At 47.7% G+C, this 25,859-nt stretch overlaps 3 protein-coding genes across 3 annotated transcripts in view; 1 reads left to right on the forward strand and 2 right to left on the reverse strand.

Annotated features, from left to right (window-relative positions):
- Window positions 1–7,516, forward strand: part of LOC135813992 (pyruvate dehydrogenase E1 component subunit beta, mitochondrial-like) — an 11,311-nt gene extending 3,795 nt beyond the window's left edge. The window contains exons 5-13 of the mRNA XM_065327042.1: window positions 508–543; window positions 778–840; window positions 1,881–1,925; window positions 2,173–2,280; window positions 2,852–2,921; window positions 3,562–3,672; window positions 5,570–5,661; window positions 5,946–6,087; window positions 6,801–7,516. Coding sequence (XP_065183114.1) covers window positions 508–543; window positions 778–840; window positions 1,881–1,925; window positions 2,173–2,280; window positions 2,852–2,921; window positions 3,562–3,672; window positions 5,570–5,661; window positions 5,946–6,087; window positions 6,801–6,949 — 816 coding nt within the window. The 3' untranslated portion in view covers window positions 6,950–7,516. The remainder of the gene's footprint in view (window positions 1–507; window positions 544–777; window positions 841–1,880; window positions 1,926–2,172; window positions 2,281–2,851; window positions 2,922–3,561; window positions 3,673–5,569; window positions 5,662–5,945; window positions 6,088–6,800) is intronic.
- An 828-nt stretch (window positions 7,517–8,344) lies between these two features.
- Window positions 8,345–18,673, reverse strand: LOC135814002 (transmembrane protein adipocyte-associated 1 homolog). Its single transcript, XM_065327053.1, has 10 exons — window positions 18,161–18,673; window positions 16,878–17,010; window positions 16,228–16,308; window positions 14,950–15,022; window positions 14,225–14,304; window positions 12,925–13,029; window positions 12,444–12,510; window positions 11,131–11,242; window positions 9,642–9,722; window positions 8,345–9,158 (listed from the first exon to the last, which is right to left on the reverse strand). Exons 1-10 carry the CDS (start codon window positions 18,388–18,390, stop codon window positions 8,711–8,713), a joined length of 1,410 nt encoding a protein of 469 aa, XP_065183125.1. The 5' UTR covers window positions 18,391–18,673; the 3' UTR covers window positions 8,345–8,710.
- Window positions 18,674–19,771: 1,098 nt separating this feature from the next.
- LOC135814013 (kinesin-II 85 kDa subunit-like) overlaps window positions 19,772–25,859 on the reverse strand; it is a 34,454-nt gene continuing 28,366 nt past the window's right edge. Inside the window, exons 17-24 of the mRNA XM_065327061.1 lie at window positions 25,506–25,602; window positions 24,606–24,748; window positions 23,936–23,995; window positions 22,971–23,072; window positions 22,225–22,326; window positions 21,869–21,973; window positions 21,364–21,514; window positions 19,772–20,633 (exon numbers count right to left, since the gene is read on the reverse strand). Of these exons, the coding sequence (XP_065183133.1) occupies window positions 20,608–20,633; window positions 21,364–21,514; window positions 21,869–21,973; window positions 22,225–22,326; window positions 22,971–23,072; window positions 23,936–23,995; window positions 24,606–24,748; window positions 25,506–25,602 (786 nt within the window). The 3' untranslated portion in view covers window positions 19,772–20,607. The remainder of the gene's footprint in view (window positions 20,634–21,363; window positions 21,515–21,868; window positions 21,974–22,224; window positions 22,327–22,970; window positions 23,073–23,935; window positions 23,996–24,605; window positions 24,749–25,505; window positions 25,603–25,859) is intronic.

Genomic DNA, 25,859 nt, shown 5'->3' on the forward strand with positions numbered 1-25,859 from the left:
CGCAGTGTCGACACCATAATAATACAACTCTGGCCCGGGCTGGTCTGTTTATATGTGCTTTTTCTGGCCCGCCTAGCCGGGATCCCGGGTGCCTCGAGGCGGGATCCCGCCTCGCCGGGCCAGCCCGCTTGCCATGTAAACGCACCACAAGTTTTGTGTGGATTTGTGTACAACCCCGAGATCCCGTTGCAGGCGGGCCAGCCCGCCTGTCGACCAGCCCGGGCTGGAGCTGCACATATAATCACCCCCTAAGACGGTGTTTTGAACTTTTGATCACTTGTACCCTCTCACTTTGTTCCCTGTGAATCCCATATGGGGAAGCGGTGAGGGGGGGGGGGGGGGGAGAGGCAACTGTGAGCTTGGAAAATGGAAATACATGTGTATCGGGTTGCATGCGTACGGGGATACAAGGACGTCTATGAGCTGCTGCTGTTCTTGTTCTCGTTCCCATTCTTGTTGCTGATGCTGTCTTCGATTTTGTCTTTGTCTTTGCCCAATTGTTGACAGATGGGTATTGCCGGTGTTGCTGTGGGTGCTGCCATGGTAAGTCTTGCCCTGGGTCTAGACTCGGCACAAACCATTCCTTGTACAATCTCTGGTCTTCAACCTTACACTGTGGTTGTGACCTTGTTTTCACTGTGGTTGTTTGATCTCTATCGTTATTAGTGCACATTGATTGTCTGCGCCGTTCTCTCTCTGCAGGTGTCAGTTGACTCTAGCTGTTATAACTGAGGTTTGTTCTGAAATGTTCTTTCCATTGGTCTTTGTTGTGGGCAGGCGGGAATGAGGCCGATCTGCGAGTTTATGACGTTCAATTTCTCCATGCAAGCCATCGACCAGGTAAGTGTGTATACTTTCTTTGCTTCCTCTCTCTTCCTCTCTTCCTCTCTCTCTCTCTCTCTCTCTCTCTCTCTCTCTCTCTCTCTCTCTCTCTCTCTCTCTCTCTCTCTCTCTCTCTCTCTCTCTCTCTCTCTCTCTCTCTCTCTCTCTCTCTCTCTCTCTCTCTCTCTCTCTCTCTCTCTCTCTCTCTGCTGCCGTCCCCAAGGACATATACAGTCAAACCTCTTTAGGACGAACACCAAAAGGGATCAATGGTGTTTGTTCGCACTGACGGGAGTTCTTATCCATATATTTTACCCAGTGAATACACAGTGATTTGTCCCATGGAATTGTGAAGACTAGGTCTTCTAAAGCAAAGTTTGTCTTACCAGTGTTCTCCCTGACAAGGTTTCACTGCAGTGTACTCTACTTCTGGCTTTCACAGTGTCTCCATCTCTTTCTTTTTATTTTCTGCTAATAATAATAATAATAATAAAACAGGTCGCGTAATGAAGCAGCATAACGATAGATGTGCAAAGTCATGATGCCTGGTCCGCTTCTGTCCTGGGTTCACTACCCCGTGCGTTGCAGCCGTGAGCAAAACCAGCTCAGGCTGAGAGCTCCCTCCATGATTGCTTGTCCAAAGCGCGCATTCTGAGCCCACTCAGATCAGTCATGGTCTTCAGTGGCATGTCTCTGGCAGCTGTATTTTCTGCTAGCCAATAGCTACATCTATAGTCTGTGTTCTTGTGCAATTGTGAAACCTGTATGTGTGTCTGTGTCTCTGTCTGTGTGGGTGGACTTGTGTCGGCCGTTGGGTGGTTCAATATCCAATTGAGTCATCTTTCCAAGATTCCTTTTGAGTCTCTCTCCCCTCTCCCGGGGAGACCCACGTGACCAGTTTTGGCAGTGAGCAACACGTACAAGTACAAGTGTCTGTGTATGTATGTCTGTGCATGTCTGTGTATGTATGTGTATGTATGTGTGTATGTGCGTGTAAGATAGTATGTGTGTCTGTTTATATCAGTTTGGCTGTCTGTCTGCTTTTCTCTTACGTCCAGGTCGTTAACTCGGCAGCTAAGACCTACTACATGTCAGCAGGACAGGTGTGTATGTGTTGGAGATGCAAGCTTTCTTGCTTGCATCTTTTTGGCATCAGTGGGAAGCTACTACTCCTGTGTGATCCTAACCCATCGGGCCCGGATCTGTTGAGATCAACGTGCACATACATGCATTGCATGGATCCCGTCGGTTTGCATCTTGGTCTGACCAATACAATATGTACCTAGAATTTTGTGTACATGTATATTGTTGTCATTTTTTCGCTTTCCATATGTCCTGCTCTGCTATCAGGTCAAAGTGCCCATCGTGTTCCGTGGACCGAATGGTGCTGCCGTTGGCGTTGCTGCTCAGCATTCACAGTGCTTTGCAGCATGGTACAGCCACTGCCCCGGCCTCAAGGTACGGTCAGCTCATGTGATGTCATTGGTGTGGTCAATTCATGTTATGTCATTGGTGTGGTCAGGTCATGCGATGCCATTGGTATGAGTAACACTGATAGAGTGACGTTTTCACTGCATGCAGTACATGGACTAATGTACGTATAAGGTCATCTCACAGCTGCTTTTTTGATAATTTGCTAGGTGTAGGGCGCAGATGTAATGATTTCCAGTAAGGGTGAACACCAGCACTGGTCCATGAGCACTATGATGCCCCCCCCCCCCCCCCAGGCCTTAGCGGATAATGCTCGAAAAGGTGGCAGATTCTGCTTTTTTTGCACCGAAATTGGCAGAACCATACAAACCTTATGGCGGGCAATTCCTCGAATTCTGCTCCATTTCTTTATCCACATACCAAACATGCATGAAACTTACCAGAAAAAGTACCGAATTCTGCCAATTTTTCTGCCGGCATTATCCGCCAAGGCCTACCCCCCGCGCCGTCTTACTAGCTGGCTACTACGGAATGCCATCCTAACACATCAATGCTGCCCCTCGTTTTGCTTCCTCTTGTGTTCTCTGGTGTTGTGCAGGTTGTGTCTCCATACAGTGTAGAGGACTGCCGTGGTCTTATGAAGGCGGCTATCCGCGACGATAATCCTGGTCAGTGCTAATGCCACCAGCAAGCAAGGGACACGGGCGTTGTGTAACCACCAGCCTTGCTGTCCTGGCTCACGCTGCCTGCCCTGGAGAAGATGGCCGTCACTCTTTGCCCTGTTAGGCTGTAGTCAGAGTTGCCAATATACACCATGCATGTGGCGTTGGACACACACGTACAGTGTATCCGTGCTCTATCGCTTGTATCAGCTACCTATAGTATGCGGTCGATGGTTGTCAGAATGATTTGGCAGTAGTGATACGAGACTCGAGCTTGAGCTCGTCACCTTTGTCATGCGGTGTTCCTCGGCTAGAGTTATGCACTGTGCTGTGTGTACTTTGGTGTTTCGTAACGGCCTGATCACTGAGTGGCGTGCTATGTCGACTGGGGGCCGGTTTTTGTGTGCTTTGTACTAGTTTGTAATCGATTATGCTATCAAGTCGGATTTGAGTTATCAAGGATTTGTCGGATTCCTGTTCCCAACTCTGTATTTACGCTGTTGTACCTAGCTCTGCGTGTGTTGTGTGTTCCGATGCTCCCAGTTCTGTATTTGACTATTTGTGCTGATGATACAGCCAATGCAAGCATTCATGACCCTTTCTCGTCGGTGAACATGCATTTTGTTTTTTTCCCTTCGTTCTGCAGTGGTTGTCTTGGAGAATGAGGTCATGTACGGGCAAGAAATGGAAGTGTCCGACGAAGCCCTGGACAAGGACTTTGTATTACCAATCGGAAAAGCGAAGATTGAGCGTGTCGGTAAGATTGGCATTGGTGTATTGTCTTTTGGAAAGACATCTTTACCGTCTTGCTCATCCAGACCTGTATGTTCCGCTGAAATTACCTAATTTTACTTGCCTTTCAGTATACAGCTTATGCACAATAGTGTGACAATACAGAGGTTAAAGCATGACAAGATTCTCTTTTGAGCTCGAACTGGAGCTCTCACATTTTGCGTTCAGTTAGAACACGAATTGTGGATTTGCGTCCGGACAGTCATAAATTGTCTACGTTGTACTTTCTGTACATGTGTGCACATTACCTGTCAAAGTTTTTCTGTTGTTTTTACACTTCTTCGTGCTTTGTATTGAAGGACAGTGTTCTACAACGTTTAAAAAAAGGTAGGGCACTCATGCCATGATCAGTTGGAAAAAAACAAGAAAAAAACATTACCTGTCAAAGTAACACAAACGCGATCTCTGCTTCCTGATCCTCTCCACCTGAATTTCTTCACTGGGTTTGACTTTCAGTGGAGTGCCAACCCGAACTCAAAAATCGGCCTTGCAAACCTACGTAATAATATTGCGGAGGTTCGAAAGTTATTATAAACAAAGCTGCATGGTCCTTTAAAATGCTACATACTATAGTCAGTTTCAAAAAGATTAGCAATCCTGGCGATCGCCCGGGGAGTTTGCCGTCTTACCGTATGACGGCTCGAGCGCTGCCTGGAAAAACTCACTGTGAACTCGAAGAAATATTCCGCGCGAAAGCATGAAAAATGGCAACTCACTGACGTCGGTACTCGTACTGGTACATGTTCGTCTGGTTTACAACAAACGAGTTCTTCCTCGCATCGATATGGAGTCAGAGAGGACATGTCGAAAGTGTGGTAAATTTTGACGAGCGGGATGCGTCCGTTTTGTGACCAAATAGATTCTTTGAGCTGCCGCGGATGCAATTTACTCTCACGATGTGACGAAAACGGCATCGACACAGACTCATTCCCAAGGCCTTGAAGTGGCAAAGCTATCCGTGTGACTTCGACGACATTTTGAGAAAAGCAGACGTCTGTGAAAGCTGATAGAAGACGGCGTTGACTCCTAAATTCAAATAAATTGGCGATCTTCAAAATACTAAAATAATTCTCAAACAGAAATCGATCGATCGATGTGCCAGTGTATTCAAAAACACGTAGCTACAGCGCAATGACTTCCGTGTTCACTCACACGGTTTCAGTGTTGTGTGTGTTCACAAATTCACATGGCGTGAGCCAGTCAAGTGTCAGTCAGTTCGGCAGGAAACGCGAGCTCCAACAACAAGTCGTTTGGCGCAGCCACCTTCTTTGTCTTGTACCAGCGTGATCACCAAAACAATGAAAAAATGAAGAAAAAATGTTTGACTTGAAGATTTGTTGGGATTTGAACTCACAACTTCATGGTCAGCAGACAGCATTCATAACCACAAGGCCAAAAAGGAAGGGATAAATCGTGGGTTTTGATAACAAATCGATACTGGCTTCCAGGGCAAATTATAAACCATGGGAAAAGGCCAGAAACCTGGCCGAAATACTAACTCCTTAATGGTTGGTCCAATTGTTCCGAAACCTTCACAGAACAATTTGCCGTGTCCTAACAAGCCGTTTTATGTACTTTGTTGTCCAAATTTCCCTTATCTTCATACTTTTTAAGACCCAAACTTGATTGCTAATCTTTTTGAAACAGACTGTAGTAGATATTTTTTCCTACTTTGAGTATGATTTACTGCTCTTTCCTGTATCTACATGGACATGTACTTCATAAGGTTTTTGTTTGTGTGTGTGTGTGCACGCGTGCGTGTGTCCATGTGTGTGTGTGCATGTTTGTCTATGTGTGTACATGTGTGCATGTTTTGTTCTGTGCGTGCATGTGTGCGTGTGTGCGTGTGTGTGTTTGTTCAGGTTCTCGTGTAACACTGGTGTCACACTCTCGGATGGTTGGCTTTTGCCTGGAAGCTGCCAACATCTTGGCACAGCAGGGCATCGACTGTGAGGTAAGCTGCACGCCGCCCCGCATCTCAGTGCTCTGCCTGTTGAGATTGATTGTGCGCATTTTTTGCTTTATTATGCTGCAACTATGGTACGTACATTTATTTTATGGGTGCACTCAAGCTCGGATAATAATGATTTCCACGGCGCAGTTTTCCAGTATGTCAGGATAGGACATACATGCACTCTCTTCTCCCTCTTCTTCTTTTTTTAGCTCACCCCCTATTTCGCACTTTTTCAACTCAATGTTATAGAAAACACATCTGGTCTGCACTTCTGTATTGTGTAGGTGATCAACTTGCGCTCAATTCGACCAATGGACGTACCGACCATCGTGGAGTCTGTCAAGAAGACCAATCACTTGGTGACTGTTGAAGGTGGCTGGCCGCAGTCCGGAGTCGGCTCAGAGATCTGTGCACAGATTATGGAGTGTGAGTGTGCTGATGCCGTTTGTGCACGTGTGTGTGTGGGGGGGGGGGGGGGAGGTATGTGGGTGTGGGTCCATGTGTGCACTCATGTCATAGTGCATGGCTGTATGTTGTACACTGCATGTATATCAGTCTTCTTGGCATCTAACCTACCACTGTCACAGTGACCGGTGTTTCACGGCACAGGCACAAGTTGCACAGTCCGTGCATGTACAATAGGAGCTAGTTATCTTGACGACTTCCCATCAACAACGAAAACAGGCATGCTTTCATCAAATTCGTGAAACACCGTACTGCAAACCCTGCTAAGGGTACTACAGAGTTGAGTAGTCCGCTATAGAGCTTGTAGCTGGTTTTGAGCAGAACGTAACACATTGCATCCGGGGCATTTGTGCACGCAACGTTACTGTGCATGCAGCTGAAAACAGGCAGGGATTGCAGTAAAGCTCTCTCAGGTCTGTCGCGCACTCTTTTTGTATTTCACCTGTGCTAGAAGTAATTAAAACACAGTCGGACCTCGCTTAACCGCACACACCCGTTTTCCACGTAGGCAAGGGAACCGGATAATCGAACACACATACTGTATGTATGCATGACATATGCTGTAAATCGGCAACCAACTATTTTCTTCCGGACGACGAGGGATCTGGATATGCGAGGTCTGACTGTATGTGGCTGAATCTGTTAAATCTGTTGGATTTGTTTTGCTTTTGTAGCGGAGGCGTTTGATTACCTGGACGCGCCAGTAGTGCGCGTAACCGGTGCCGACGTCCCGATGCCGTACGCCAAGAGCCTCGAGGACAACGCCACGCCGCGCGACTTCAACATCGTCAACGCCGTCAAGACAGTGCTGCATGTGCAGTAGGTGAGGCGTGTCCCAAGATGCAGTGCTGCTCGTTACCGCCGTCTCCTTCTCGGTGCAACCCTCAGCAATATGGTCTCCTTGGTCAGTCTTCACCTTCTTCTCTCTTTTTTTTTAAACCAGTGCGGAGACACCAGAAAGCTAGTCAAGTTGATATTTTCCTCTGAGATCCTCAAATTCCTCGTTTCTGGCCTGGCTCTCCTGCACTTCTAGTTGGCTCGCTTTATTTAACTGTTTGCGCAAAAGAGCCGTTGATACAGGCGCCCGTGAAGCGTATGCTACCAAACATAATGGCTCCTCCACTATTGTGGTTTTTTGGTTTAATAGTTCCACTTCATACTTTTTTCATGTGGACATTTATTTAGGAATATGGATTTTTTTCTCGATGTGACGCCTCTTTTGTCAATTTTTAGCGTCCCATATTGTTGATCACGCTCTCACCTGCTTCTGTGTGCTTCTCTCGCACACGACTATTGTAGATCCACACACACTATGTAAAGATCTGTAATACGCTATCACCCTTGTTCACAGCTCTCTGTACACATCAAATGTAGTCCGTGCAGAAATTGATGGAGTTTGGAAAGTTGAAAATCCGATCTGGGCTGCGTTCGACTTCGAAAACTCGGTTTTTGACTTCATGGCATGGGGATTTGCATGTGCCCCCTCCATGCATTGGGATGCACAGAGCTGCGGACAGTCCATCCTCAAGCGGGAAACCGGCAAAAAGTAAACTCGTATCTTTGGTTTTCTGTAGCTGAATGACAAGAGCGCACACATGCCAGGATATATTATGCAATAGTTCACAACTCGCTGACGGGCTGGGCCACATCCTAACCCGAAGTGGAGCACTGGCCAGTGAAACCTGCCCGCTGCACTGCGCAGTTTTGGCACCCGTGTCGAGCAGCCCTGCAGCTCAGAGCACGCGCCCACACGTCCACCGTGCAGTTCTCGCGCGACCTGTCAGATTTCACTGGGGAGTTGTTTAACCTATACAGCTCCCTGGATTTCACTGGCCGCACTGTCCACACACGGTGAAGGAGGAATTACGAACATGCGCAAGCAAACATATCCCGTGGTGCAAGTGCATGCAGCTACTGTAGTACATGGCCTGCAACTTGAACCATGTACAGACTCAGTGCGATACCAAAATGTACTTGTTCCAAGAAAGCTCCCCCCCCCCCCCCCCTTGTCTGACACCAGGGCCTAGGGAGCAGTCCTACACATAATGTGTAGGGCTGTGTGTAGGGCTCCCTCCCTGTCTGACACCAACCCTGGATACTCAGTGATGAAGCCGAAATAGTGTGGCGCATTCTGAACCACCTACTTGGGAGGGCCACACTGCACGGTCAAGAAGGCAGGTGTTTGTGCTGCGCGCAAAATAGGATGCTCTCTGGAAAATCTCTTTGCACATGTGTCGCAGGTAAGGTCAACATTCAAGGAGATAAAAAACTTGATTAATAAGAACAGCGGCGTAATTTGTTGACAAAATGACTGTACTCAAGTATCCAGTTCCACGAGAATACATGTATTGGTAAAGTTCACATTGCTGGGAAGCGGCCGATGGAGAGAGAGAGAGAGAGAGAGAGAGAGAGAGAGAGAGAGAGAGAGAGGGGGGGGGGGGGGAGAGGACATGTACCAGTAGGTGCAAATCAGGATGTTGACTTTGAATAAACTCTTCGTTGGAACCCGTCATGCGTGCACGTGGCTGTGCCGAAAACCCACCAGGACCCAGCCCGGCCTCGGTAGCGTAGCACAGCCACTATGCTAGCTCAGGTCTTCAAAGTCACTCAGGTCCGTGTCACTGTATCTGTTCAGCGAGCCTTCACTGTCGTAATTGTCCACAAAGCTACGCTCCAGCGGGGTGCGGAAGCCGTAGCTGCGCGTGGTCTCGGTACTGGGCGAGCGATACACGTCGTGCTCGGCTCTCCTAGTTTTCTCCGGATCCAGCATCTCGTCTTTCAGGTCACCGTCCACCGCATCCAGACTGCTCGCCAGCGAGTTGTAGGATAGCGGGTAGGATCCGATGTCCTTGGGCGCCGACGAGCCGTATATGCCGGTGCCGTGTCCGCCCATCACCGGCGCCACACCGTTGTTCGTTGATCCGTGGCCTCCAGCATTGCTGATGATCGACGTGCGTGGATTGAACTCGCCGGGGCTGTTGTAGGAGATGTCGAGCAGGTGCGAGCGCTCACTGCTACTGGTGAAACTCGGCCTGAACGGGCAGAAGGCAAAGAATAGCAGACACGATGCAGAACTGCTTCCAAACTGCAACCATCACAGCACAGTTTAAAACCCACCACCACTTGGATAAGGTGACCACCTGCCCCATAGGACCAGCACAACCAGGAGCTATGAGTATTAACTATCAAGAGTACATGAAAACCAGAGTGTGCAGCTTGGGGCCTTCTCTGCTATGGGTGTCTGTCACGGCGAAATTCCGTGATTACATCATATTTGGTGCAGATCTGAGGCGGGAAATGGCGTAGTGCGCACAACTGAGCTGCAGTTGTGCAGAAAGAGACCTGCTTGAATCCTGCTTGTACGCACTACATCACTAAAATGATGTAATCACGGAATTTCGCCGTGACAGCAACCAATCCGAGCTGCACACTCTGGTTTTCATGTACTCTTGCTAGTATTAATGGCTCCATTTGGAGCAACAAGCAAATCAACAATACATGCACGTGTTGCTCACTTGAAGAATCCCCACAGAAACACCGTGTAGATTATCGGAGAGAAGAGGCTGAAGAGGAAGAACGTCGTGACGTCGATGAGGCTACAGGACAGGAGAATGACATACATAAAGTACTGGTGTAAATGAGCAAATCAACATGTCCTGTGTACACTGGGATCAGGTAGGCCGAGTTATTCGCAGGTTCAACTCGGTGGACCACTCGATCCCAGGCTGTTTTTACATGACGGCAGATTGTCGCAATCCGTTCAGTCCCCCGTGAATGTTTCAAATACTCCTGTTTTTGTGCAATTATACAGGACATGAGTAACCTGTGAAATCTAGTGATGCGAGTGATAGGGAGCGTTTGCTTTTGATCTACAGGTTTTGGTAAAAACTACTTCTTTCGGTAGAGGTGTTCGTTTTTTCTACTCAAAAGCGTAGATTCTACTTTCCTCTACCGGCTCTGCCAGGAAAAAGTTGGTAGAACCCGGTAGAAGTTGGTAGAGCTATGGGATTACCAGCAACATCAAGGGGTTGTATACAACTCCATACAGAAGAAAAACATTTCACGTACATATCGTGAAAAACTACTAAATCAGGTAGAACAGCGTTCGTGCACTTGCCTCTACCATCTACCTCTGTCGGTAGAGTGACTCTACTCTACCAGGTAGCTAAAAACGAACGCAGCCATATTACCATGCATGCACCAATCACCCACCAGTTGTCTTGCTTACAAACAGCACAACATTGTCAGCCATTGCCGTAAACCACTGTTCCACACAATAGCCCAGGGAGGTTTCGCTCTACGTAATTACGCATGAAAACCCGCATGTCGTACGCGCTGGAGAGCGAGGGCAACTTTCATACGTAAATCTCTCTACGGATTTCCGTAGGAAAGCTGTTTCCTACGTTGGGTCCTCCGTAGGACTTTTTGAAATATTTTTTGCACTTTCCGGATTTATCCATGGCAACGTTCAAGTCGCGCGAAACACAAGGTACACACCACGTGCAGCGTGCATAACAAGCTGGATAACGCGGTTTCGGTTCGTGGTGCATGCAGTGGGCGCATGCAGCCAACGCATCTCCAAAGCAACACGGCATGCTTAGGAGTCGTGGAGAAATCACGTGGATCGAAACCCAACCTAATGATAACAACTGTGCGCCGCCTTCCTTAGCGTTGTTGATTAGCACACTGGAAGAAGAATGGATCTTTGAAGAACACGGCACACCTCATCTACTGATGACTATTGCTACCTTGAACTACCCTTACTAGTACATCTACAATTCAGAAAACTTGGAGAGCTGAGACTAAGCCAGCACTGCATGTCCTCAGGTCATGTATTCTACAAGGTCATGTATTCTACGCCCGTACTTCAAGTACAACAATTCTGATGCCGTTCTACACACAAGGGCAATGGAAGCCGCTACGCATTTCAGTTGTTTACACATCCAAGCCCTTGCCGGCAGAACATTTCATCCCGCTCGGCATGCATTTTTTCGGTACCCTTACCAGAATCCTTCACTGGCATCGGGATCAGTGAACAGGATCAGCCCACTGCCGACCGACTGCAGCAAGTTGAGAATAGCCATGAACAGAGCGTAGTAGTAGAATTTAGCCTTCACTGTGCATGACAGGGACATAGAAGACACCCAGGCATAGGAACTAACAAAGAGACCTTCTGCTGTTGCAGACACACAAGGAAGAACAACCCGAGGACGAATTCAGCGGCAACTCATCATGCTATGTAGTGCATTGACCTATGTGTACTTCCTCCGTTAAGCAAAACTTTGTTGCATATTTACAGTTCAGTCCGAATCATCCTACGGCTACAAACATGCTTTGCAAAAGTGGATAACAAACCAGCATATGATATAATATTTATTTACAGATGTCCGACACAGCTCGTTTCAAAGCAGTCCAGCTTCACTCTTCGTCTGAATCTGCTGACGACTCGCTCTCTCAATGACATCGAGTCTGCATCCTCACTGACTTTCGCCTCCAGTGCTGCTAGCTTTTGTTCCCCAGCCTTTACAAGTTGCCAAGACACGATTTGATCGTGGAGATAGCCAAGTTCTTCACTCGAACTGTGAGCCTGACGACCTCCACGGTGGCGCTGGTAGTTGCGGTCACTCTCTGGAATACCATAGAAGGAGGCCAAACCAAATGCTTCTCAACTTCGCAGCGGTGTACTCGTGCCAGCATGTTTCCACAGCCTGCAGAAGTTCCTTTTTGGTTTACTTTGCCACGAGTGACACGTCTGTCTACAGGCTGTGGAAGAACGGCAAGTCGTCGACGTTGAGATCAGGACTTTGCGCCGGCGGTACGGCAACCTGAATGCCGAACCCTTTTGATTTCCCCTGCACTGCAAACACAAGTGCATTGATTTTGGCTGTGTGCGGATGCGCACCGTCGACCCGTGCTGGTACAGCGGTGGCTGAGCGCTGGCCGGCTTCTGATCACTTCTTCGAGCCACGCGGTCCTTCAAACTATTTCTCAGTTTCGCACTTTGGTGTCATGTGCGTGCGCCTGGGGTTCTGGTGACATCCTGTCGACAAACGGTCCTGCTTCGCCGATTTTTCGAAGGACTCAACGCTTTTCAGAGGTTCAAAGGCCTGTCAGAACAATGGCCGACACCTCGGCTACCCTTTGTAGGGGATACATCACGGACATGTATATCTAATGCTGAAAGAATTATCATGACAAGAACTCTACAAACGGAACGAAGTTTTGCTTAACAGAGGAAGTACGTGCATGGCCTCATTGCACTGAACATTGTTCTACAGCTTATTATCACTGCTGACTGATGAGAATGTCAAGCTTACCGGGTACGATCAGGCCACAGCAGTTGAGCGACGGGATGTAGCGCAGCAGCACCACACTGACGTACACCTGCACACGGACGCAGGTATTTCGCCGTGCCGCATGCACGGTGCACACAGGCAGACAGAAAGGTGAAATTTGCCAACAGCCTGCGCATGCACACCCGCGTGCCTGGAACGCCGGGCCCGTGCATAAGGGGAGGGAGGAGGGGGCAATATTACTACCCCCAAATATTTGTAGTTATCAACACTGAAATGCTCGCCTGGCAGGAAACTTCAAAAACCAGATCATGCACTACCAGGAGGAGTCTACGATTGAACGTTGACAGTGAATGTTTTAGGGCTACCCCACAGATTACTGTCATTGCACATAGCAGAATCACATGCCATTGTATCGATGGTCTCGGGGGGTGTTTTACTCAGGGGATGTTTTACTCGGGGAAGAAGTATGCTGACCAGTTGGAAGTTCAAGAGTCGGACTCACCAGCAGGAATAGTAGTGAGCTTCCAAACCAGAACGGCACGCCGCCATGTGCGTACACATTGTGATCCAGCAGATCCTCGCCGTTTGACATTTGCTGCAGTACACCCTGCACGCAGCCAGCATTGCAAGAGCAAGACGCAGTACATGTGCACACACACACACACACACACACACACACACACACTTGTCTTGTACTTGTTTCTCACTGCCAAAACTGGTCACGTGGGTCTCCCCGGAAGAGAGGAGAGAGACTCAAAAGGAATCTTGGAAAGATGACTCAATTGGCTATTGAACCGCCCAACGGCCGACACCCCTGAAATCCCCAAAACTCTGGGTGGACTTGAAAATGATCCCACTTACGGGCTCACCACATCTCGTAAGTGGGTGAGGACAAGGTGCAGAAAAAGGATTGACGGCATCAGGGTATCCGTCCTGGGATCCAACTGCAGTTACCCCTGCCCCCAGTGAAGGTAATACTGTATAGCAGGAAATTTTCGGACGGAATTTATTTTCGTACGATTTCGTACGCGGCCTCTTTTGTACTAAAATTAATTCCGTACGAAAATTTGTTCATGTGAAATTATGTACACTATACATGTGTTCTGCTTGCAAACACGTGTATTTAGCATGCAGCACTGTACGAAAATATAATCCGTACGAAAGGTCGAAATTCGTCTTTGTCCGAAAATATTTCCGTCCGAAAATTTCCTGCTATACAGTACTTGCTACTAGTGTGAGTGGCTAAATCAGAGACACACACACACACACACAGAGTGAATGTGAGCAGTGATGCTTCACGCAGTCGTTACAGCAGATCAGTGTGGACTAGCTAACGTGCTACAGTCCAATCTCGGGACTAAGGGAGCTTCAACTCCTTTTTGTTTGCTTGTTGCTGTGTTAAAACAAGGAGAATTCTGAGCATAGCCCAGTTTCTTTCCAGAAGCTGCGCATGGACTTGCATTAATCATTCAAGTTCTTGTCACCGTACTGTCAATCGTTCGAGAGTTAGAATCTCAGCAATGTCTTCATGGAGTTTGACTGCACTACTACAGTGCTGCTCAATGAAATCCAGTCACAGCGTCACTCGCAAGTACTCGCAGGGCGCTGCGCAGCCCTAGACCTGCGAGCACTGGGGTGCGAAATGGTGCAAGGCGCACAACTTGGGTGACGCGACTGGATTTCATTGAGCAGGACTGCACCACATGTGCTTTGTGCATGCATGTGTCTGGGTACTCAGTGGGTAGAGATCCATGCAAGGCTCCCCCTGAGGTGCGGCGGCATGATTGGATAATGAACAGTACCTGGGTAAAGACGTAGGCTAGCGACAGCGTGATGGTGATGATGAGCACTCTCTGGATGCTGCGACGGCTGTCCAAATGCCCTGCATGCGCGTGCACACACACACACACACGCACACCCACACACACACCGGTACATGCATACAGTAGAACACTGGACCACGGCAATTGTGTTCTTACTCGGAGCTCATGCGATCAAACAAGAGCGCACTCACGGGTGCACCCTTTACCATATACAGGTACATGGACAAGGCAATAACTGACAAGACCAGCATGGCTTCTGCACTGGAAGTGGCTAGAATAGAATTCGGATTGCCCCTAACACCAAGGCCAGGTGTCGTGCTTCACCCCCGCTCAATATGTCACAGTTCGCAAGAAACTCGGTCAGACGGGAATCCCGCCATCCGCAGCGGGATCAAGGCACACGTGCAGTTCCTAAAGCGGTATGGGAATAGGAATTTGATCAGTGACATTTGAAATGCAAGACTGAGTTCATCAGTTTGACGTGGGAATGGAACAACGGCGGTGGGGAGTACTGTTGACTCATGATGCATTCCATCCCCTGTCCCACAGGAATGTCTCCATAGTTCTCTGGCAGTCTTACACAGGAATGTCTCCGTAGTTCTCTGGCAGTCTTACCCCTGTCCCACAGGAATGTGCCCATAGTTCTCTGGCAGTCTTACCCCTGTCCCACAGGAATGTCTCCACAGTTCTCTGGCAGTACTTACCGAAGAGTAGGCCTAGAATCAGCACACTCAGCTCTGTGCTGAGTTGAAAGAAGCGAAGCGTCAGCCACAGCACCTGCAGGTTGCAAGTAAGAAAAGCAAAGAACTCCATATGATCCACGGTCTTACGAGTATACCTTGCCTATAGTAGACGAATACACCTCACCTATAGTAGATAGCAAAGGGTTTGCTCCCCACACCGGAGCCTGTGCTATTCCGCCGACTTGACGTACTATAGTAGATAACCAATTCAATTACAAATGCTCTTGCCCGGGTCTCTGGACCACTCGTGGTAGCCCCTTTTATCTTCCCGTTTCTCCCGGCGGGGCAAGCAGCATCTGTCGGTTTCTACATCAATAACTTTAGTCTGAACTCCCCGCCACCTGTGCTTTTCGATCAACCTTATTCACCACACCAGCAACACAGCTTCCAAGTTGCTGTAGATACCAGAATATAATTCCTCCATATAGCCATTTCGATGATACAGATTCTATCCGTGAAGTTTGATAGAATACTGAATGCTGGAGTGGCTTGAATAACATGTTTTTCCCTTTCCCCCTTCTTTTTAATGCCGTGTATCCCTTGGAAGAGGTCTCCAATTCCAGCAGTGTGTGCAATGCCTAGGAAATGGGTATACAGTCGTCCCTCTCTAATCCGGCACCTTTTGCAACGGCATTTTCTGCTGGATAAACAAGGGTGCTGGATTATCTAATCCTGCCCTCCAACCCGGCCCACCTATTAACATACATGTTTGTGTCGTACGTCAAAACGTAGCAATTTTCTGTGTCAATCCAAGTACTAGTACTTTGTGGAATGCATGTCTATAACATACACTTGGGAATATCCTATGCACTAGCATAGGATATTCCCAAGTGTATGTTACATGTGTTGTTTATGTTACAATGCTCCTTGACAGTACAAGTATGTGATGTACAACTGCTGGATTAGAAAATCGAATTATGCACAGTTTGAGTGATTTGTTGCAGAAAATCGCTGCTGGAGGCGGAATTCAAGTGCCGCCGGATTAAAGCGTAGAAAATGAACTGGAAAAATCTGTTTTGCCAGAAAGTGTGCTGGTTTGCAAGGGTGCTGGATAAACAAGTGCCGGATTAGAGAGGGACGACTGTACATACATGTAGTGATTTCCCGTCACTTCCCACTCTCCTTAAGTGGTATGCTGCCCAATAGGCTCCTTGCTGTAGTGACACCTAGACACAGTCCGCAACTACATAGATTCACAGTAGACACTGGTTGTATAAAAGATTGTGTCTCATAGCTTACCCGATCTGAAACTGAGTTGAACCCCTTCACGGACATGGTGGTAGCGCACCTCACCGTACCCATGACGCACGTCAGGAAGATCTAGCACACATCAAACAACGCAAGTACATGTACACCATGACTGGTACAGTGGTACCACTGATGACTGTACCAACAGACTGCGCATACTAGCACACCAGGAACAGGTGTAGTGAAGCCCCTGCACATACACAGTTGCACATTCACTGCATACCTAAGGAACACCCTGTTTTTTTTTGCATACATGTACCCGTAACGTCGCGTATTAAAGCCGGGCTTATTCTTGTACAAACCGATTTCAGCGCTAGGCTTCTTCAAACCAAGTCAGGCTTCTATTTGAACCAGGTATTCTATGTATGGCAACACTAAAACCAGGCTTAACACGCACCAAACCCAGGACCACCAGAAGCAGGTTTTGATTGATCCGGCCATACCATAGCCCTATTGTGTGTGACACAGCAGGTGCACTATAACCTTTTCAGCAGTATACATGCGTTGATGGCAAACATGTTGGTCCGGTGATGACCTCACCAACCGGACCAACTGGACCCGGCGGTTCCGACGCCGGGGCCGGAAACCAGTCACACATGAAAAAGCAGCTCAACACTGAAGCACTCTCCGCCGATCCTCACCAGTACGTAGAATGTGTTGTAGACGGGGCTGGAGACCTGCTTGAGTCGGCGCGCTGAGTGGCACATGGTTGAGACCAGGTAGAGCAGGAACAGGGCATTCGGGATCAGAAGCACTAGGTCCCAGATACCCACTCTGCATGATGTGTTCGCAGACAGCCAGGTGGCAAAACAAAAAAAACAGAGCAGATGATGAACACAGTCATGCATGCCTTACCCACAGAGTAGTAGCAAGAAGTGACACGAAACCCAGAGTGTGCAACATTTCTGCATGGGTGCCTGTCACGGCACTATTCCTGGGTTATCATGACATCATTGTTGGTGCAGATAAGTGGCGGTGGTGGTGTGTGTGTGTGGGGGGGGGGGGGTAGTGCATACAAATGAGCTGCAGCTGTGCAGCAGGAGACCTGCTAGCACAGACGCAGCTCAGTTGTACGCACTGCACCACTAAAATGATGGAATCCAGGAATTTCTCCGTGACAGCAACCCATTCGAGCTGCACACTATTGGTTTCATGCACTAGTGCTCTCTTGGGGGTGCAGTGATGCATGCTCATCAATGAAATCCGATCGAGTGAGTCAAGTCAAGTATCGCCATGCTGGGTGCTGTGCAGCCCTAGACCTACATGACATTGTACAAACTGACTGGGATGTTGACTGGTGCGGGGGGGGGGGGGGGGGGGCAAAGCTGACTCACTTGATCGGACTTTCATTGTGCACTTTCATTGTGCACTTTCATTGTGCAACACTGTACTTAGTCACGATTGTATGGTACTGTAACAAGACAGTAATGTTTGAAAATAAAAAAAACCCAAATGGAACTCAATAAATCCTCAAGGTTTACCAAGATCTAGGGATTGTCCCCGAAGAGCTTTCTCTCCATAGATTGTCCCATCCAGCACACACCTTGGCCCACTTCATGCAGTGCATGCTATAGCCACCAACGCAGCAGTTTATTTGATTTTGAATAGTGCATTTTCTTCACCAGATACAAGATGTCGTATAATACAGGCATTTCTGCCTTCTCACTACACCACGGCATCGCCCAGTTCCAGTGAATGAAGGAAGCGCCGACCACCAACACTGAGTACGATTGAGGTCGTCTATAATGATTTGGTTCTGTGGTTACCAGGTTGCAAATTAGCGAAGACAGAGTTAGTTCATTGAATGGAGTAATGCTCGCTCCTAAAAGCGTGGCATGCTACACACAGCGACAGCTGGTTTCTACCTAACAGTTTTACCATCTCCAGAGTCCGCTACTCAGTCAGTCTACATGCAGCCACTTACTGTGTTCCACCGATGGTATGGATGACCAGGTAAACGCAGAATGGCGTGTGGGTAGACGAGTTGCTGCTGCTGTCCGGCACGTCCGTGGCGTTCGCCAGGTAGAGCTCACCACCTCCACCATTATTCCACCGGTCGGCAGCGCCGGTGTCGCCGAATGGACTGTAGCTATCTGCTTCTCCGCGTGCTGACCATAGGTCGTTGACCGGATTCCCACCTTGCCATCCAGGCATGCCCGTGGACTCGGTGCCTCGGCCCTAGCTAGCGCCACTGCACTACAGTAGGTTGGCTGCTACTCGAAAAGGGACCAACACACCGGCTGCATGATTGCCAGGCGCTGCTACCGTTATAACGTTACCATGCACTATCACAGAAAGAAATCAGAAAATGAAATTCTAATTATTTCCGTTTACTAGCTTACTCAGTTCTTCAAAGATATTGGCTGCGAGGCAAACGTTTGGCACCGTCTTTTAGTGAAAGAGATAAGTCTTGCGACTTCGGTGTCAGCACTACTAGTAATACTAATGATATAGACACATGAAGTGCAGGTTTTAGTCCTCAGCTCGAGCCTCGAGTCTCGTGTCGCGCGGTATTATTGCCAAATCGTCAGGTGCAGGCGTCAGCTCTGCAGTCAGATCCTTCTCTCGATCCAGAGTCATTATTCTGATCATCGCGGTCGCAGAGTCTGTGCGCACCAGGAAGCCCGCAATAGAGTTCAGCTGTATCAGTTGGCGCTCCCGGCCTGGGCAGTGGTCACACAGGCTGTAGTGTAGGAATACGAGGAGTGCAGCTGCCCGTACTTTGCACCCCATTTCCCCACACAGCACATGACCTGTGCCTGAGGTAATGACATCCTAGATCCTTGCCTCTGACTCTGACTGAGTCTGATTCAGCGATCATGCCGCGTGACCTGGTGACCCCGATGCACGATTTACTGAGTCTGTCTAGCTAGTACAAGATCTACATGTCATGTAGATCTACCATGGTCTACGTCTAGTCGGTAGTCTGTATAGATCTACAACACAATCCCCCAGCATTGCAGCATTTGCACCAGACTGGATTTCAAGCTGATCCGGTCGACATTTCACATGGTTGATAGACGACATGGCTGATTGTGATCATCACCCATGGTTAAAGCGACCACCCCACGGTGCAAGCAAAAGCGGTTATTAAAGCCAGGTGGTCTTTAGAACCAGGTCCCACAGTGTCTGTGTAGAACTGTTGGTGCATGGAAAAACGGTCGTTAAGAGCAGGTGGTCGCTAAACCCAGAGGTCGCTTACACCAGGTTTTGCTGTATATGTACAATTGTACTTCAAGTAGTTCAAAGTAGTATTTACTTGACCTTGGAAGTACAGCACTGAGGCCGCTGCATTCCGGCTCACAGGCCAAGACAATCATTCGGTTTAGTCTCTTTCCTACACACTACTCAATACAATACCACAAAGGGCAGAGCTTCTTTACACGGACCTCAAGTTTCAGGCTATCATAGTATGTGATCCGCTCAGGCAAACCCTCTAAGAATTTCCTGCCCCAGTTCATGTTCTCAGTCCGAGGCTTCTCTATTGAGCAGGTAACACTCCAAAGTCCCCGGCAACCGTCACTGACTAACATGGTACTGGTTCTTCCAGCTTGGAAGAATAATAATGCTCGGCAGATCAGGGTTGAATGACCTACGCAGCAAGCTACAAAGCGAAACAACAGGGTAGGGTGGTTGAGACATGCAATCCGCACAGCAGTGATATGTCTTGAGATTTGCAGGAGAGAGTGATTTTCAGGACGCATGTGCATAAACAATTTCTAGAGTACTGAAGTCGGAATACGAAAATTTAATAGCGAATAGAATAAACTGGCAAACTTCCGAGGAAATGCTAATAGAAGAGAAGCGTCCAAGCGAATCTTAGATGTAATTTAAGTCTGAAAAATTATCAAAATATCGTCTTTCAACCCATCATGAAGGATGAATCACGTCGCCAAGTACAAACTTGTAAGCTGTAGAGGATAGTTTCATGTAAATTCTGGGCCTTATTCGATTAGGGCACATGAAATTCATGCCAGTTGGGAATTGAATCAGCTGGATAGTGGAATGGCCATTGCAACTTATGGTTTCTTACAAAAATAATTAGCAGTGTCCCTGTGTTTGTTCTCTGATGCACAAACGTTCATCATTCGATGTGGAACAATAGCTTTTCAAAGCCTCCTATTAAAAAAACCATAGTGGGTGGATATTTCTGTCATAAGTTACGGAAATGTTTGTATTTGGTTTAGTATTTTTGCGTGCTTTGAAGTTACCACCGTGGAGAATGCCCTGCCAGGAATAGTGGGTTTGGAACACGTTCATCACACCAATCTGACTGTACGGGTACACGTCTACAGTACCCTTGTCGTCGCAATGTGTCCAATGGCGACGGAACCGAGTCATCGACCCAACCGGCTACGCGCATGCCACCACTCATACCGATCGGGAATCGGCCAGCTCTGCAGGACAGCGGTAGAAGCACACAAGCACAGCAGTCATGAGTACTAACGCTATCATGGCTGGCTTGCTTGCCTCTAGCATGCTACCGACTGGAGTATGTGCATTGTGCTGTGTACTTTGAAGTTGGAATGAGCCCAAGCGACCGTTCCACTTCGGATCATGTTGGAGGTAACTTCTGTCTATTGAAGCAACCCTTTCTTCCACTCTGGATTATATTGGATGTATGTTTCCTGTTGAAGCCGGTCTATTTAGAAATATGATGGTGCAAACGCTCATTTCCAGCACATGTTCCCTATCTGAAATGCGAGGAGATCTTTAGATGTGACACATGCAAGGCAAGACTAGAACGCAGCATGTGTGTACTGCACGCTGCCATGACGACTACCAGCACCAATGGTATAACACCGTCGATGATATGAAGAGAGAATGAGAGAGAAGGCACTTCCTTATTTTATAGTCAAGCTTCAGTATAAAATTATACCTCCAAGGGCCACAACAATAAGTACTTTTACTAATTATAGCCAACTTACTCTATATCCGAGGTCAAGTGATTGGAAAAGATACACAGGGTCTTCAGAAAAGTACTTTGTATCCGATGAAAAGAGAGCAGTATGTAATATCCCAGAGGGTGCATTGCACTGAAGGTCCCTGACTGTGCTACACACCAGCACAAACACTGGATTTGATTCAAAGCCTCCTAAGTTACAATCATATCCTATCCTATCATACCTTTCCGCAGTCGTTCATTCTCCAGGGACAGCTCCGTGTTCCTGGCTGACAGGTACACGGCATCCTGAATGGAGTCCTCCAGTAGCTTGCGATAGCGCTGCTCCAGGACCTTCTTCTGGTCATCGAACACCAGGCGATAAGCTCGGAATGTCTGCCGAAATGGTGACACAAGCAGAACAGTTTGTACGTGCACCGTCAGACCTCACAACGCCACGATTCATCCACTTGTCTCGTCAAATCCTTGCTTATAGGAAATAGTGAACAGAAAACGGTAGACATACCCTGAAGACTGCACACACATGCATACCAGCAGTTCACTTCCATCTTCACTTGTCTTCCAGCGTAACGTTCCTCCTACATTTCATGCTTTGGTTACTTGGCTAGGCGTGTGGATGTGCATGTACCACTGTATGCATGAGATGAGAGACAGGAGAGGGAGGACAATGGGGATGTCAGGATGCTATGACAATCTTGTTCTGTCCTGCGGCTATCTCCTGCTGCTCACCTGGAAATGCTTGAGTTTCTGTATTTCCAGCTCATCGTTGTGTCGCTTGTAAGCATCCTCCAGGTCACGCTGCAGCTTCTGTTTCTCAGACTCCAGTTGTTCCATCTGACCAACAATCAACCAAGAGAAACTACATGAGTCAAGCTGTTTCTATTATTCACATCGTACAATACTCTCAGGAAAGGCCCAAAGTTGAGTCGAAATATACTATGGTAACATCGGAAGACTTCAGCTTGCACCGCTATTTACACACAAGGTGTCCTAGATTTTTTTCTGGTGTATAAGTGCCATAGTGTCCGCACAATAACGGCATGTTGTTGTTCATATTGGCACTTTCCACTGCTAGTCGCTCCTACCTGCATTCCCAGCACATCATGCTCAGCCTTCAGCTCCACTGCCTTGACTTCGAGCTTCATCATGCGGTCAGTGTTGACCTCCGCGCCCTCGGCGAAGCGGACCTGCAGAGCAAGACCAACAGAAATACTGTCAACATCGTATTCACTATTGTTTTAAAGGGTAAAGGTATATACTTGTGAATGACATCCTCTTAGTTTTTTGCCATGGAAAGTACACTACTAGTAAGGCAATGTACAGTACATTTCAAAACTATAGATGCGTAGTGTTTTGGAAATATTTCAAATTTGGCTGGAACGTTTTGAGAATAGTTTTCGGAATATTGCTCAGGTCCGCTCCACAATTACTCTCATATAGTTTCTAAACGATTGGATAACAGACGCCCAATTTGGAAAAAATTATGCACAAAGTGATCACAGATTTTATGTGGTATAGATGCTGGCATAACGGTTTTTGCCTAGGTACGCGTCTATAGTTTTGAAATGGACTGTAGATCATTTGGTCTCAGTCTCAGCTGGATGCTGATGTTGCACACTGTATGACGCACAACAGTCGACATCTTGTAAGCGGCGTTCATGATGCCCACCTGCCGATAGTGGCAGTGATACGGCAATTGAAATTAAAGCAGCAGCAGCAGCAGCAGCGGCAGCATTAGCAGCGGCATTGTTATGAAGGCAGTGGCAGAAACTGGAGCAGAAACCGTGAGCAAGGTAATTGGAAACAGCCTAATATAGTTCTACCGAAGTACCTGCAGGTCTGCCTTTTCCTGTTCTATATCCATGCGCATGTGTTCCATCGCTTCCTTCAGTGTTGTGGCATTCTCACTACGCAGCTTGTCCATCTCCTCTTTCTGCATCACAAAGAAGGGGGGGGGGGTGGTACACAACATGAGAACAAACACACCATGATACATGCCATGATTTCCAGTATGAGCAGCGCTAATGACATTCCAGGAAAAAAAGCATGCGTAGCCATGGAGAAGTTCAGGAACAGTTCATATGGTGTTCCCAGCACACTACACTACAGCCTCTCTCTGTTACGGACACCCGAGTGACCAAATGCATCGGTCATGATCACAGAGTACCTTACAAAGTCCATCAGTGGGAGCAACTAAGGAGAAATCGGAACTGATCCTACTTGCACATGTCCTAAGATCAGCCGGGAATGTGAAGGTGTCCTTTGTTGAGAGGTGTCCTTAGTCGAGAGGTGTCCTTTGTTGAAAAGTGTCCTTTGTTGAGAAGTGTCCTTTGTTGAGAAGTGTCCTTAGTTGAAAGATGTTGTTAGTTGAGAGGTGGCGATATTTGAGAGGTGCCCTTAGTTGAGAGGTTTTCTTTGTTGAGAGGTGTCCTTTGTTGAGAGGTGTCCTTTGTTGAGAGGTGTCCTTTGTTGAGAGGTGTCCTTTGTTGAGAGGTGTCCTTTGTTGAGAGGTGTCCTTTGTTGAGCGGTGTCCTTTGTTGAGAGGTGTCCTTTGTTGAGAGGTGTCCTTTGTTGAGAGCCCCCCTCCCAGTGGAGATGTGGCTGCTAAGGAAATTCTACTATACCAGGAGCCGCCATTCAGCAAAGCTACATGTTTCCCTCTCAGATGCACTAGGTCTAGGGCATGCATTGACACGTAAGTGTACTGGCAATACACCACATTCCCCGTCTCCTCTCTGCTCAATGGGTAAGTGCCAAATAAATAATTTGATAGAACTCCGCCTTCTTGTCTCTCACCTGAATCAGCTGGCGGAGCTCTGCGTTGCCAGCCAAGAATGAGCTGTGTGCCTTGGCATCCTAAAAGCAAAGTGAACAGTGATGGTCAGCAGAGCAAAAAAGTAAGGCGGGTAAAAAATTAGTTTTAGCTTTCTGGCCAGGGGCAACATTAACCCTTTCCGTGCTGGCCTCTTTTACTCCAGCAAACTGCCTTTCCAGCGCACTGACTCTCCTGGTGTCGTTTTCGTGCACAGGTCCGAATGAATTTTTCTCTAAATTCAGTTCACCTTGATGGGTTTTCATCATCTTGGGCTTGTTCGAAAGATCAGGACCAAGCGAATCCATCCTGGTACTTCTCATCTCAATATGCACGGCGGTGTAACTTCTACGTCCTCTCGAAACTACCCCACAATGACTCGGAAAGGCACAGCAACTCGATCTCACATTCGTTTCATCAAGGTGGTAGACGGTGTCGTATTACCCTCGAATGCAAAGAGAAAGTTTCATGTAGCCAATCAATGAAAAAAAACATTTCCATCAGTTCTAATAACATGCATGATGAGCTAGCTAGGCAAAAAAGCATAGCGAAGGGCCTGAGCTTCCAAGCTCTCTCGTTGCTTACTTCCAGACCCTGCCAGTACTATTATTATTGTAGCTAGCAGTGCCATATGAGTGATGTTTATGAACATACCTCCTTGGCTGTAGCCAGCTGCTGGCGAACGGTTTGAAGCGACCCTTTGGATTCTTTGAGGCGATCGTTGGCGACTTTGAAGCGCTCTTTCAGCTGATGGATCTCGTCCATGTGCTGCTTGGGGACATCACCCTGTTTATCTCCTATCATGTCAGTATACAAAGCACAACACACACACACACACACACACACACACACACACACAAGCACACACACACACACACACACACACACACACATACACACATGCATGCGTGCAAATACATACAACACACGTGCACACACAGGCACACACACAGCCATACATACACACATGTGTGCGCGCAAATACACACACACACACACAACACACACACACAACACACACACACACACACACACACACACAACACACACACACACACACACACACACACAACAACAACAACAACAACACACACACATATACGTACACACACACACAGCAGGAAATCACCACACATTCACAGCAGAAGACTTTCTTCAGGCACCATCAAGTCACATGGAATCCGTACAGCCAATCCTCGACCGCCTAACACAGTACCAAAAACAGCAAGCCACTAGAGCTCATACATTTAACACTGACTGCATAGCCCTTTCTTGCATAGTACTGTACTTTGTGAAGAAGAGGTTGGTGCGACTAAGTACTCTACTTTGCTCTTGAAAATTCGGATTAAAATAACCCATTGTCCACCCTTTCTTCAGGGTGTGTAGAGGTGTATAACCGTGTGAGACGTTGTCTACCCTGATACCCAATTTAAGATACATGAATCTAGCCTGCATGGATCGTGGTTTCTTCGGCAATGGGCAGCAGTATACTCCAGAGAAAAGATAAGAGAAAAAGTTTCAGTATACTAGTCCTCTGTTTTTTTAAGGTCTCACCTGACTTTGCCACGTCGGAGTATTGGTCGATTTTCGTCTGCAGCTCCACGCGCATGTCGTCAGTCACCTTCTTATAGTGTTTGTACTCCGCCGAGAGCTAGCGTAAGAAATCATGGGAATACAAAAGAGATCACCAGATGCTCCTGTTCTTCGTCCTGGGCGAGACTGTAACGAATACAGTTATGCTGCTATGATTATTGATGATTGATACATTCAGTCAGATCTTATCTCCTTTACTCACGTTACTACGGTCTTACACTGCAATCATAAAACATAATACCAAATTTTCTCCAAAGTTTCGCCCGTGGGGCTTCATCAGATCTGACACCATGGATACAGTTTACATGCATTCCG

This window comes from Sycon ciliatum, chromosome 1 (genome assembly GCF_964019385.1).
Source record: "Sycon ciliatum chromosome 1, ocSycCili1.1, whole genome shotgun sequence".
NCBI lineage: Eukaryota > Metazoa > Porifera > Calcarea > Leucosolenida > Sycettidae > Sycon > Sycon ciliatum.

Coding starts and splice junctions, on each gene's coding strand:
- LOC135814002 (XM_065327053.1), bottom strand. CDS start 18,390: ATGCCTGGATGGCAAGGTGGGAATCCGGTCAACGACCTATGGTCAGCA. Junction 12,511..12,924: donor GCTCACTACTATTCCTGCTG/GTGAGTCCGACT, acceptor GTCCGTGTGCAG/GTGTACGTCAGTGTGGTGCT. Junction 9,159..9,641: donor TTTCTGTGGGGATTCTTCAA/GTGAGCAACACG, acceptor CTGCCCGTTCAG/GCCGAGTTTCACCAGTAGCA.